Source organism: Ictidomys tridecemlineatus, chromosome 2 (genome assembly GCF_052094955.1).
Source record: "Ictidomys tridecemlineatus isolate mIctTri1 chromosome 2, mIctTri1.hap1, whole genome shotgun sequence".
Classification (NCBI taxonomy): domain Eukaryota; kingdom Metazoa; phylum Chordata; class Mammalia; order Rodentia; family Sciuridae; genus Ictidomys; species Ictidomys tridecemlineatus.
In genome coordinates this window covers 151,668,170-151,683,389 of record NC_135478.1, presented here as the reverse complement: position 1 = coordinate 151,683,389, position 15,220 = coordinate 151,668,170, and the positions used below count along the sequence as shown (strand labels likewise).

The window sequence follows — 15,220 nt, the reverse complement described above, 5'->3', positions numbered from 1 at the left end:
GACTCATAAGACCAATAATTCTGAGCTGTCTTGCTGCTATGCAGATTTTTTTTAACTTTATTATATCTGGAAATAGAGTAAGATTTTTTGTTCTCTTAAAAAACCGGATAAGACAGAATTCTCTACAGTCTTTTCTCTCTTAAGCCTAATGTTCACATGTGTCAAATGTACCAACATAACATTTTAGCTCTTTAGCTACTATGTCCTTTTTTGTTGAATCATCTAACATTTCCTAATATTTTTCTTTGCTCTCCATGAATATAAAGTTTTCTATCAAAAATGCCGGTTCAGTCAGAAGGAAATTTTTGGCCCAAATGTTTTATCATCTATATTGGGAAAGGAAAATTTGTTCCTCAAATAGCATCTGAGAATGAAGAAAAAGAGCTTCTCAAAAAACTGTCTTTATAAAACTGCCATAAATTGTTTTATTTTTTAATTTTCCTTAAGTATAAATAATTTCTAAAATAAAGCATGTATATTATAAACTTCTAATTGAAGCTAAAGAAGTGATTCCAATAGCCACTTCCTAAAAGTTTGCACTTTGGAGCAAAAGTAGGTTTTGCTACTTTTAATTTTAAGACTAATTTAAAATAATTTAAAAAATTTTAAAATCATTACCATTTCTTTGTTTTCCAATGCTTTTGTTAACTCTAAGGAATTTTATTTCTCCTCAGTTTAAGACTTTTCTCATAAAGTCATGATTCACAAAATAAATATTCCATCTGAGGATTTATGACAGTCTGTTTTCTGCAGTATCTAGAAAGATGATCTTAATATTTTGAATATTTATAAACATTTATTTAAAAATATTTTAATGAAATATGTTTATAATTTTTCACACTTGTTTAATAGTTATAAATTAGTTTCATGCCTCAAAAATGTTATTATATTAAAAATTCATTAACATTTTCTATATCACTAACCAAATTTAAATAAATTATTTTCAAACATGAATTATACTTTTTATTATTGCTTATTTCCCCCTCATGTAACAAATTAGTACTAAACCACTGAGAAAATAATAACACAAATTTCTTTCTTTTATAATCACAAATCTCTAACTTAGTTACAATAATTTAACTTTATTTAAATGCTATGGCATTCATTAAATAGAAACAGTTAAACAAACCAAAAATGTAATAAAATTGTTGTAACAAGATGAAACTGCACTTTGTTTGGATTCAATATATGTAAACTGTATTTAGTTTGGGTTTTCATTTAAACATTTCATATGATTATATATTCTAAAATTCTCAGGATATTTATTTTATATCAATAATTAGAAGATTTAAAAGAGATAAGAGTTCTTGCCAGGTATGGTGGCACACACCTTAATCCCAGTGGCACAGGAGAATCACAAGTTCAAGGCTAGCCTCAGCAATTTAGGGAGAGCCTGAGCAAGTTAGAAGACCCTGTCTGAAAATAAAAACAGGGTAGAGATGTGGCTCAATGGGTAAGTGCCCCTGTTTTCAATCCCCAGTACCAAAGAAAGAGGGGTGAGGGATCGATCTTATTTTCAATTTATATTAAATACGTTTTCTAGTAGATGGACACAATGCCTTTATTTTATTTATATGTGGTTCCTAGGATCAAACCCAGTGCCTCACATGTGCTAGGCGAGCACTCTGCCAACTGAGCCACAACCCCAGCCCTCAATTCTTTTTCACTACTTAAAATTTTACACTCTTAGATTTTTCAAGTCAAAATAATTTAAATACAATGTTATTAAAATAAACTACTTAACATATCTGAGGACCAAATATAGGACAAAATTCAAAGTATCTAGTTTGTAAGTATTATTTTTATTATTGCAACCTACCTGTTTGCAAAAGTGTAACTATACATAAATGAGAAACACAAGTTCAATCTAATTCTATTTTGACATTAACTTGAGATTAGGTGAAGATAATAGGTATTAAAATAACATTTTTTAAATTCTGACTGCAATAGTGACTTAAGTGTTAAATAATATAATTCTATATTTCAGGACTACAAAATCATTAAGATGATTTTTACGATTTCATAACATATGTATACTTCTGTGCTTTATAGTACTCTTAAACTATACAAGTTTATCTCAAAGTATCCAATTTATTAAAGGGCTAATCTATCACAGAACTATTTGAACAGCAAAGTATTTAACAAAAATCACAGATACAATTACTGTGTAGGTAATAAAACTCATTATAGTTCTTAATTAACAATTGCCTTTATGTGGTGCTTTAAAGTATACTAAATACTTTCCACTTACTTGTCGAATCATCTCACAAATACACAAGTGGAAAGAATGGTAGATAGTAAAAAAGATGGGGATTTTACTGGTTAAGCCTTTTTAAAAATATTAGTTGGCAAAAATTATAAGCACTCACTATTTGCAACCATAAATAAACCAGGGGACTTTTATAGAATGAATGAGTGATATTTCAATAATTATTTTAAAAGAAAGAAAAAATGCTTATGTTGGAAGAACAACAAGTATAGATAATTTTTTAAAAAAGTAGAATAATGAGTCATATGGTGGGGGGACTCGGGAAGCAAACAAAAAATAGCAAGAAAATTTGCTCTGGAAGAGGGGCAGCAATGGAAATAAATAGAAATATATTGTACACTAGAATCAATGCTAGAGACCCACTCAGGTTCAAGAAAAGGGGCTCTTACAGTTACAGGGGTAGACGATGAAGATAGCTTTAGAAACAATATTTAAGAAAAACTATAAAAATAAAGCTTAGTTATAAAGAAATCCTTTGTTTCCATTTTAGCTATTGTGTTTATTTTTAAAGGAAATATTTAAGCAAAATTGCCCTTTTTGATTAACTTTTTAAAAAATTACAAAAAATTAACATATTACTTCACTAAATTTTAGCTTATTTTTCTTAATGGAATTTTCATTTTGATTCTTGTTATTGTGATCATCATCTATTCATTTTTCTCTTCCTTTATTTAATACTTTTTGAAGTTTACTCTATTTTTATCTTCCTGGAATTGTATTTTCCTTTCCAATAATGACTTCTAGATAGCCCACAATTTGTAGGTAGCTTGAAAAATCTAGGTTTGAAAAATAAACCTTTGCCTTGAATTATCTACCATCTAGACTGAATGAAAACTACCACTATGCAAATAAAGCTATTATTTATGAAGTTATATTCTTTAAAAGTCAAAAGCAATAACAGTTTCCAAACATATGCATTGACATGGATTCATAAAAATCAATATAATTTTTCAAAGAATTAAATACAAGGTTTAAAAATTTTGAAACACAAAATTTTAAGTTAAGCCATGTCAGTACAATGTTAAAATAATCAAAGTGAAAAGTGGTGATAATCAGGTAAACATGCTATTAAATGTCAAATAATTCTCCAAAATAATACCTCTATTGAAACCAATCTTTAAAAAATTCCATTAAAATAAGGATGTACTGTCTGATCAAAATTTGAATTATAGGACCTTATGAATGCACTCTAGTGTGGGATGTTGGTAGTGGAGAAGACTACATGTGTTGAGGGCCAGAGTAGAGATGAGGATGCTCTGTACTTCCTACTCAGTTTTGCTGTGAACCTACAACTGCTCTTAAAAAAAAAAAAAAATGAAGTCTATTAATGATAAAATAAAATACAGGGTCAAGCAAATAATAGAATGGGTCAGAATACAATTCTGAAACTTTGGGTTATTATTTAACAACAACAATAAAACTGCAGCAAGGGATGTATAGTCTGAAATGTGTGAAAATGTTAAGACTAAAGTAATTTTTTACCTTTCATTAGGATACTTTGCACTAAAACATAAACAGTGGATGGATGCGTGGAGCTTCAGAGAATCCTGAAATACATTCTAGAATAGTTTAAAAAATCTTTTAAGATATAGTAATTAAAAATAACTTTTAAAACACCAGAGTGTAATTTTTGGCTGTAAAGATAATTAAAATTTGTTTTCTGTTACTAAAAATAGAAAAGAATAAATGTGGCTTATTGTTACAATTAACGTATTTGTTGCTGAATAATAATTTCTGATGTCTCAGATATGCAAACACATTTGTTCACTAATTTAATTGTGTATAATGATAAAAGGAAATGGAAAGGAAACAAGTAAATAAAGTCCTGCTTAGCTGCTTCAGTGGCAGAGCCTCACTTTTTCCCTCTTCTACCCAGATACAAAGGAAAGAGGGGTAAGCAGAGAGATATGGGTGGAATGGGAAACATATTTATGGCTCCATAAATAAAAGAATCCTAAATATGTTTTCAAACGGTCACAAATTGAATTTACATTTTATAGTACTATATTCTTCAGAAATATTGTGGTATAAAAAGGCCCTTGTGGGTTATCCTGGAATCTGGAAGTCTTTTAACACTGTTTAAAGAAATGTACTAATTACATTTTGTTATTATATATATATAATTTACTTACAAATATAATTTTATGTATAAATAAAACTAAATTTAAAGATTTATAATCTGAGAACTATCTATATATTTAAGAGATATATAAAAGATATTTATCTTCTCCACAGGAATTCCATGCTGGCCAGAGAGCTCAGAATAATAATATACCCTAGAGGAAGAAAGACCATGAGGATTGAAAATTTTTTAAAAAGCCTTTAAATCAGCAAAACATGGTAACTTCATGAGAAATACTGCTTTAGGAAAGTGTCATGGCTTAAGTGTGTTTCCCAAAGGTCCATGTGCTGTAAGCTTAGTTCCAGTGTGATACTATGAGAAAGGCAGAACCATTCAGAGGTAAGACCTAGTGGCAGGTATCTGGGTTACTGAGGATGCTACCCTTGGAATTAATTGATATAGGACCCTGATAAAGTGGGTTGCTATAAAGTAAGACCACCCACAATGGTTAGCCTCTTCTGTGTGCAGCTACTTCTCTTTCATTGACCACGTTGTGAACCAGCCAAGGGGGGCCTTGCCAGATGAGGGTGCACCAAACAGATGATGCTGCCTGATTTTGTTTGGACTTTTAATCTCTAAATCTGTGAGCTGAAAAAAATTTCCTTTCTTTTTAAGTTCTCAGCTTCAGGTATTTTGTAATAGAAACACAGCAGGAAAGCTAAGACAACCTTATAAAAGGAGAATGCAACCTATCTGTAGAGACAGAAGGACCTTTGACTAGGAATACCATATAGTCCACCAGATGAAGAGAATTCACACTACAGAAGGTGGCAAACAAGGCTCAACTGTATTCTGTATCTGCTCATGCACATGACCTGCTTTTCATAGTTGACTCTCTTCTATGACCTTTTTTGCTATCATAAGCAGTAGTTGCTCAAGAAGTCTGAATAGTATAGGGGGGAAAGGCTACTTTAGTGAGGCTGCAGCCTTGAAACAGTGCACAACCCCTCAACTGGCAGCCAAAATTGAACCTAGAGGATATGTAAAAACTTAATAGACAATATATTTAAATAGTCTTTTCTCTTGTTTTGGTAATTTTTTCCTTACAAAATATTTCTGGAAAACAGCTTCCATTTTATCCAGTGTAATACCTCCTTCTGTTAAACACACACTTAGACATGCACACACTCTCACACATACATGCACAAGAGAGCTTCGATACTTTTCACATTTTTAACTATAGGACCTACATTTTCCCCCCTAATTCCCCAAATGACAACCTAAACAGCAAGAAGGGAAAGTAAAAGAGAAATTAAAATTCATTCTTGCATTTTCTGTAGCAGTATTTTGGGTCCAAGTATGGCCATAGTGTCCTATAGGGTCTAGTTGGTTGCTTCTGTGCCTATTTTCATACATTAATGCCATCACAGAAAATTTGACCATTGGAGGACTCCCATATCTAACTAAATTACTTTCTACCTATAATATAGTTTCATTCAACAGCATAATTTTTATTGAAAAAACTGAAGTATGTTTAGATTTTGTTGTTTTAAATAGTACCATAATTTGATAATTACAAACATCGCCACCTTTTTTATGCCTTCCTATTGGACTTTAAGAAATTGTCACACTGACTTAAAAACAGAAAATGAGCAAACATAATCACTAGTTAAATGAGATCATTTCATCCTCATTTTTTTTGCACACAATCCCCCAGAGTGTTTAAGGGAGAAAATGGCAAATATTCTCATCACTTTCTACTCCACCATATATAACCTCTTCCTTCTCACTTTCCCTTTTCTCTATAGAGACCATAGAGCAGCTGAACTCAATACAGTATACCAAAAGAGCTACAATTTTCACCTCAGTTTATAGTAGAAAAACAGAGACAGGAATTTGTTTTATCCCCAATACACATTTTGCTTGGGGCAAAAAAGTAGCTGCCTGCCTCTCATCCAAAGGTCACCTTCTGAGGAAGGTAATAATAATCCTCTTCATGCACTGATTCTTGCCACTACAATGAATTCTAGGTAGGAGGAAAGTTATAAAAAGAATAAGCAATTAAATAAGGAAAAAAATAAAAGACAAAGGAGGAAAATGGGAAAGTATTAAGACCATGAATAAAATTAACTTCCAGTAAAACTTTAAAATAATAAAATTAAGCAGACAAGAAGAAAGATTAACACAAACAATCTTGAAAGAAAATTAATATAAAAAATTGGAAATGCCTAGGGTTGCATCAATACATCTTTACCAGGAAGTCCAGACAAGATGTTTAAAGTCCTTGTTAGTTGTTCTGCTTTTATACGCAAATTTACCTGCTAAGGGTTCATTGAAAAACAAGAAGCATTTATTAAGAGAATATCTGAAAGTAAGAATAGAAAACCAAATTGCATGAATAATTGAAAATGCATTTTTCTAACTTTCCTAATCTATTGAAATTCAACTTAAAAACTAGTACAACTTTTAAATAAATTTTCATTCATATGTGTACCATAGGGACTCCATTTTCCTTGTCTATTGCCGCTGGATGATAAATTAGGAATTAAAGTGACTCAGTAGTCCCTTCTTCCAGGATACTATTTACTAAAGTTATAAGTTCCAGCACCATACGTGCAGAGCAGAATGTAAAGAGCCATGGATGCTCTAATTGGAAGAGTTATGTATTTCTTACCATGTCTTTTCCACCTATGACCTCTTATTGACATGCTGGTTACTGCATTTCTTGATATTCTAGAGGAAGTTGGTGTGATTTCAACTTGAATACACCGTGTACCTTCCTTACTAGATTTCATGGCACCATGAGGCAATGAAGCCTTTATTGCATTAGCAACCTAGGAAGGAATAATACAGTTTGAGATTGACATTAACAGACGTATTATTTTGCCCTGAGATAAAACAGGATAGGACTTTTTAAAAAAACTCTAAAATATTCCATAAGACAATACATAAATCCTCTAGAATAAGGAGTAAGAGGCTCAAAAGGAAATTTACAGTTAAAAACAATACGTATGTGGGGCTGGGGATGTGGCTCAAGCGGTAGCGCGCTCGCCTGGCATGCATGCGACCTGGGTTCGATCCTCAGCACCACATACCAACAAAGATGTTGTGTCCGCCGAGAACTAAAAAATAAATATTAAAAATTCTCTCTCCCTCTCTCTCTCTCCTCTCTCTCTCCTCTCTCACTCTCTTTTTAAAAAACAAAACAAAACAAAACAAAACAATACATACGAGATGATTTCAAAACATTAAATCAAGCTTCCTAATATCTACATTAATTAACAAATGTACCTTAAGGAAAACATTATGTTAAGTTCCTAAACATAAATGCTAAGGAAAAATTCTCATAAGTTAAAAAGACTCACATATCTAAGAAGTTCATGTAACGAAATTTTAAAATTGTAAACATACCCCTTTAAGTGTAAAACTTCCTATATATAACAAGAACAGAATCACTGAGTAGTAATGACATATCAATGCACTATGAATGACTTCTTCTTAATTTATAATTCTAAACTGAAAAAGCATAAATTTTAAAATATATATAAATAAGCGAGGCACCTACCAGCAATGGCTCTGGATATAATTCTAGCTGGGCTCTGTATGTAATATCATCCAATGCTTTTTGAGCTAGATCCCATTCTCCATTATATCTACAAAATTAAGCAAATTAAATAAAGTGTTATTATTTTTAGTTAATTTTATATTATTGAACAAAATGTAATGAAGAACTATTTACTGAGGAAAATAACAGATCACATTAGCACATTGCTTAACGTTCTATTCTCCTTAAAAATGAATTTTCAAATCTTTTGAGTTTCTTTCAATTGTATCTGAAATCTTATTAATAACAAAGAAAATTTTATAGATGTACATTTCATCTCTAAAGAACATGACTATTTATAGAACAAAATCAAAAAAGCTAAGGCAGTTTCAAAGCATTTTATATTTTTAAAGCAAACCAGAACATAATAAATTATATACCTTAGAATAATGTTCAGAACACTTTATGTATCTCCTGTGGCTTTTAATGAGAACCAACCACTACTCAGTGTTCTGGGTACTTATTTCTTAGTGCACATGATGTATGAAATATGAGGGGGAAAAGTGTGTGTATGTTGGGGTATGTAATACATAAGGATAATTTTCAAAGGTGTACCAAACCCTTCCTAACCATCAGCTAAATAATAGAGATAAACAGAGATATAATGACTTGGTCATCTGTCAACAAAACAGAGAGTCATGAATGATATCTAAACAACTGGAAAGAGAATTAGTTGCATCCTAAAAAACAAGATAGATCCAGGTAGTCTTTAAAATCATTACTTTTCATGAATCCATCAAAGAGCTAAGGTCCTAGACAACCAAACAGCCAGAACCCTAAGATGTGGGCCCTAATATAAGTGCATTTTGCATCGAATTCATTTAAACCTCTTAATAAATTCCTTAGAGCCAAAGTGCCAAATGGATGAGTCACTGGCTAGTGGGAGAGTAGAATGTCTGGGGAGCACATACAAGGTAATCCTTTATCCTCTCAGGCTCTTCTCCACACACTTCTCATAGGAGCTCATGTAGAAGCTCACAAGAAATACTGGAAACAGGGCAGGAGACCAGTGAAAGCTGCCCTGGAGTAGTACAGGGATGAAGGACCTGAGTGGCCACTCATATGGGAAAGGCTCGAAGATCTAGCCAGACCCTTTTCTCATGTGGAAAAAAATTTTTCAAAGCTTTAGGGGAAAGAGCAGCAAACCTTTTCATTCTAGGGCATAGGTAAAGACTGTGGTTCTGAGGAAATCAAAAGAAAGTTTAAAACCTCATTCTATGTGAGATCACTAGGGGTCATTTACCTAGAGAGGAGCAGAGTCACTGAGAATTCAGGGGCAATAAGCCTGCTTAGAGCTGAGGCTGGACCAGGACAATAGAAGACACTGTTTGCTACCACACCCCCATACCAAAACCTGCAGGCTGCTGCACACCTAAAAACAATCAGCAACACTCTACTGCTGGAGGAGGGGAAGAACACAGAGAGAGACCCTCTGTGAGGTACAGGTACTCAGGAAAGCTGACAGTGGAGCAGGAATATGGAAGAAAACCCTCCAGCAACCCAGCTCCCACCCTAATACCAGGTAGAACTAGAGGAAAGGGAAGTAAGTAGTACCCTGGTGGTAACCATAGCAACAGCAAAACCCAACTCCCTGCTACACACACACACACACACACTCCTGCCCATAATAACTCCACCAGCAGCCTAAAAGAAAAGAACCATGCCCATTTCAGGCATAAATATTTACCTCAGTCTCCACTGTCCTATCTCTGAACAACATCATAAACAATCAAAAATTACAAGGCATTCAAAAAGCAAGATTAAAAATAATCCGGTCAATAAATAAATCCATTAGTAGACCCAAATTCAGAGATGATCTAGATATTGAAGTTGTCAGGAAAATTAACAACATGCACAAACAGATGGAGATTTCAGCAGAGATGGGAACTATTAAGAGTTGAGTGAAAAAACTAGAAATAAAACAGAAACAGAGATGAAGAACACCTTCAGTGTCCTCACAGTAGGTTATGTCAAGTCTACAAATTGATAAAAGAATAAGCTAATGTGAAGATAGATCAACAGAAATTACTCAAAATGAATCAGAGCATCAGAGAACTCTGGGACAATATGAATGATGTAACACTGGGAACAAAAAACTTTTTAAAGGACCAAACAAATATTTCAGGCTTATGGGCCATATAGTCCTTCTCACAACTACTCATCAACTCTGCCAGTGCAGCAATAAAGCAGCCATGGTGATACGTAAACAAATGAGAAAGACTGTTTCAGTAAAACTTTGCAAAAACTAGTTGCAGGTCAGATTTGATCCAAAGATCAATAATTCTGCCTTCAGCCAAGAAGCATACAATCAATGGGGGAAAATTAAAGTGTCAAATGAATATAATCCAAAGTATAGTATGATATGTATGATAGGAGAATTACAAAGAAAAAATTATGGTTCAAAGAAATAACTAGTCCCTACCTAAGTCTTTAGGTAAGACTGTACCAATATAAGAAATTAATAGTAAATTAGTAGCAAACTATTTCCAAAGTGGTTCTAAAATGCTTTGGAAGAGTTAAAATTTCTGGAAACAGTAAGACATTCATTGGGGGAAAAACCAATTTGGAATTTATTGCAAAAAAAGAGTAATGAAGAAAGGAATGATGGATATATTATGGTATTCATTTTCATTCTGTCCTTTAATTAAAGAAAAATGATGTGTTCATAATCCCAGATACTCCAGAGGCTGAGATGGAAGAATCACTGGAGACCAGGAGTTAAAGTCCAGCCTGAGCAACATAATGAGAACTCCCCCACCCCCACACACAAAGTTAAGTCAGGCGTGGTGGGATATGCCTGTAATCCCAGAAACTCTAGAGGCTGAAGATAGAGGATCATAAATTCTAGGCCAGCTTGTGCAACATAGAAAGACCTCATCTCAAAAGGAAAGGAAATGAAAGGGAAGGGAAGGGAAGAGAAAGGAAGGGAAAAAAAGGCAAAGAAAGAAAGAAAAATGACAAAATATTTTAGGTGGTTTAAAATTCTTCAGAGCTTTAAAAGATATGCTTTAAATAATAAAACTATTATTAAGATATTGATTCTTATTCTTTCATAAAAATATGCTGATTGAGACTATAATATAGTAAGAAATAATAATAATATAGTATAATATGCTATATTATAATAATATAGTAAAAATATGCTATTGAGATTATAATATAGTAAAAATAAATTAACAATATAAAATTTTCCAAAGATCAAAGGTTTGCTTTGTATATGAGTTAAACTTACAAGGCAAAATAAATTCCTGTTAACATTTGCACCATGAATCCTGAAGAAACTGGTATCCTGCTACTTACACCCTTGTATTTTCTTACATGTTGTCGAGGATATCCACAAACACAGATTCTAGAAAGACAAAAACAAATACATTTGTAAAATTCATAAAAGTTTAAGTAATTTATTTTTAAACATTTTAAGACAACAATAAATTAGGTATATTCTTATAACAAATCTCGTGGTATCTATAAAGTCAGAAATCAGAACATTTGTTTGCAACTTTTTCCTGAATAAGTTAGATTGGAAAAAAATTTATAAAGTTAGAGGAATGCTGATATATAGTAAGTGAACCAGATTCAGTACTGGTTGGTCTAATAAATTTGGTCAATTCAATTATTAGTGATTTTTGACAACAACAAAACACATTACACAGAATTTGTCATCAATAGATCCACAGTATGACTGTCAATTCCTGACAAAGTTCTTGATACAAACTTCAGGATCAAAAAATTACTATAAATTTGATTCAAAACTCATGCAATATACCATAATAAATTTCAGATATATTATTCAGAATATGTTATGATACAGTTAAACTTGATAATTTGAAAGTCTAAATGACAGGAAAAAGCTGTATAAAATGACACATCTGAATGATCACCAAAGAAGTGTCTAGTATGTTTTAAAACTAACATATACACAGTCACAGTTATCTCTAATCTGTGGGATTATAGATCTATTTTCTAATTTGTCTATATGTATTTTCTGAATTTTCTACAATATACATGAGCTTCTTTTAGGATTATGCATTTCTATTTTTAATAAATTTACTAGAAAATAGCTGCTTTCTCATAATGTGTTATGTTTGATATAGCACTAATTAATATAGTACTAGCCAGTAGACTGTAATCAGTTACCCACTTTCTCCTCTGCTCACTGCCTAGAACTTAGTACTTAGCCCTCTATTCAATAAATCTATACCTTCATTTCAAAATGCCTAAATATCACAGATCATTTCAAAAATATCTCCCTGGGAATGTTTTTCAACCAAAGCAACTTTATAGAATAAATACATACACATTTGATATTAAGAGGATCTCAGAGTTATTTGGAACTAAGAATAAAAAGTAAGAGAGAGACTGACATGGTGCCAAATAAAATATTAAAAAAGTCTGGGGATATGGCTCAATGTTTAAGCGCCCCTGAGTTCAGTCCCCAGTACCCCCACTCCCCCACCAAAATAAATAAATAAATAAATAAATAAATAAATAAATAAATAAATAAATAAAAGTGGGAAAATAGAAACTTAGCTTCATGTGAAATAAATAAACAAACTAATTTTGTTTGAAGTTACAAAAAAAATTATACCCAAACTAGAGTAAAGAGTCATCTTACTCTTGTTATCTAAAGAAGCAAATTTAGTTTTACTTTCTTACTTTACCACAGAGTGGTAGCAAATAACAGAGAACTAATGTATGAAAGGATAGGATTTTTCAATTAATCCATTTATCTATTCAGTAAATGCTTATTAGAAATTGATATTGTGTGGGCTGGGGATGTGGCTCAAGCGGTAGCGCGCTCTCCTGGCATGCGTGCGGCCCGGGTTCGATCCTCAGCACCACATACCAACAAAGATGTTGTGTCCGCCGAGAACTAAAAAAAAATAAATATTAAAAAAAATTCTCTCTCTCTCTCTCCTCTCTCACTCTCTCTTAAAAAAAAATTGATATTGTGCCAGATACTAATAATTCAGATGAAAGATGTAGTTCCCACAGAGATCCACAATTGAATGATGGAGAATGTGCAGTAGGCAAATATCTGCAATGAACAAGTTCCAGAGTTGGCAAGAGAAAAGAATGGACCTCAGGTGAAAGAAGTAGATGATCAGAAAAGGCTTCTCAGAGAAGGGTACCCTTTGACCTGAGTCTTGAGAAAAAAAGTGATATTTTCCATTTGGAGAACAGGAAAGGGCAATGGCAGAGGAGAAATAAACAGCATGACATTGAGGAGCCCGGGTAAATTCTAGTCAGATGATTGCTGGGACACTAGCTCAGAAATAACAGAAACTAGTTAGCAAGGTCAGATCCTGAGGTGTTTTATAATGAGTAAGGTTTTATTACATAGAAAATGGAAAGCAAATAAAGGTGTTTGTTTTAAGCAAGGAAGTAACATGATCAGATATATTTTCTCTTTCTTCTCTTTTTTTCTTTTCTTTATGGTGCTGAGTATTGATTCCAGGTCCTCATGCATACTAAAGCAAGTGTTGTACCACTGAGCTACATCCCTAGTCCTTTATATTTTTTTATTTTGAGACACAGTCTCATTAAGTTGCTGAGGCTGGCCTCCCAAGTAGCTGAGATTATAGGCATGCTCCACTATGCCCAGAGAAGTTGGTTTTTTTGTTGTTGTTGTTAATATTACTGTAGAGTGGGAAAAGTAGTACTTTAGAAAAGATGGTCCTGGAAGGACTTTCCAAGGAAGCAACATTGAGCTGAGACCAGAAATCTAGCTGTATCTTAACTAATAGCAGGATCTCTTTTCTCCATTTCTTTTAGTACTTGAGAATTCTTTGAATCACTCTTGCATTATCTGATCTCTCTATCCAAAGATATTCATTTTCATATACCCTTCACTGTATTTAAATAAAATGCAAAAACAAAACTAAAACTGATACAGAAATACTGATGTTTCAGTTCACCAGGGCTTTTTCCTGAAGTCCTGATTTTCCTATAAAATCCAAAACACAAAAGTCCAACCTTGACAAAGGGTAACTAAGTGGTATCATCTCTATTCTGTGTTCAGTTTACTCTGTGGTTATAGATGTCTGTCAAATTCTTAAACTATGTTAAAATAAAATCTCTTTTGGTAAGTATTGTGCCAATATATTTGTGGGAGAAGATCTGAGAATCAATTTGTAAGTGAGGAAAACCTGGATGTGACTCTCATTCTCCATTGAGAGACACTTGTCTCATTCTTAGGGTAAAGTAAACTTTTGAGATTGCTGTTAATAAACTTCTGCATCATAAGTTCTAAGGCAATCAGAAGCCCCATTCCAGTGAGGTTATTTAGGGAGCTCATGTATTCATGAATATACCAGAACCTAAAGTGGAAAAGAAAGGCCAACTACTATGATCAGATCTCCAGATCACCAGACCAGTGGAGAAGTCTGCCTTAAGAAGGAAGCAATTGTTTTTCTAATTTTTAGTTTGAAAAATATTTAAAATTTGGTCCAGTTGCACTTCATAGCCATATGGAGAAAAGATATGGAAGTGATATTAACCAATATCAAAGCTGCTTTCCTTTCTGTTCTGCTTTTTAAGAAGTAGGGAGAAGAACAAAAGCCTAGGAAAGCAGAAGAAGGATAATTTAGGGAGAAAAGAGAAAATGAAGAAATTGCCTAATTAGTAATGAGTGCTTTTCCCCCCACCCCTTGGCCTTTTGTTCTCCTAAATTAGGAGATTAATAAAGACTGCATCTTCTGTTACTTCCCATAAGTGAAAGCCACACACTAAAACTATGATCAAATAGTTGGAGGAAAGGTTATTTTGATTGGACTAGGAAGGATGGACAAGATTTAGATAGGTTAGAAAAAGGTTTCCAAATAAAATAACAAGCAATGGAAAAATAAGCCTTAGATTCTTTCAACAAGGAATCTAAAACAACCATCACATGGCCAAAGGACTAGATTTTCCCCACAACCAAGGGATCACTTTAACCTCTGGGAAACCCTATACCATCCCCAGCAGCATCATGAAGCTCATAACTACTGTCATCATTCCTAACTTACTGAAGTTTTGTCAACAACTTTCTTTCCATAGATATGAATCAGGCTTAGTTTGACTAAATACAAGTGTTTCTAATTATTTCTGATTCATCTTCAAAACCTACAAAGTTTCTAAATTAGAATGTATTATAATTGATTCAGGGAGCCAGAAGTTAATGAATAACTAGATGTCACCATTGAGAATAGAACAATAGGGAACCGAAAATAGAAATTAAAAACCTAAACAACTAAAAAAAAAATAGGAATGACAGTTTGATGGAGTTCCTCTTAAATAATGGCTT

General features: G+C 32.8%; 1 protein-coding gene across 3 annotated transcripts in view; it reads right to left on the bottom strand.

Annotated features, from left to right (window-relative positions):
- The window catches only part of Hycc1 (hyccin PI4KA lipid kinase complex subunit 1), a 73,465-nt gene that overhangs the window by 12,255 nt on the left and 45,990 nt on the right, over positions 1-15,220 (bottom strand). For all 3 annotated transcript variants that reach the window (XM_021722232.3, XM_040291754.2, XM_013355989.4), the window contains 3 exons: positions 11,168-11,284; positions 7,897-7,984; positions 7,006-7,165 (listed from right to left, as the gene is read on the bottom strand). In XM_021722232.3, the coding sequence (XP_021577907.1) occupies positions 7,006-7,165; positions 7,897-7,984; positions 11,168-11,284 (365 nt within the window). The remainder of the gene's footprint in view (positions 1-7,005; positions 7,166-7,896; positions 7,985-11,167; positions 11,285-15,220) is intronic.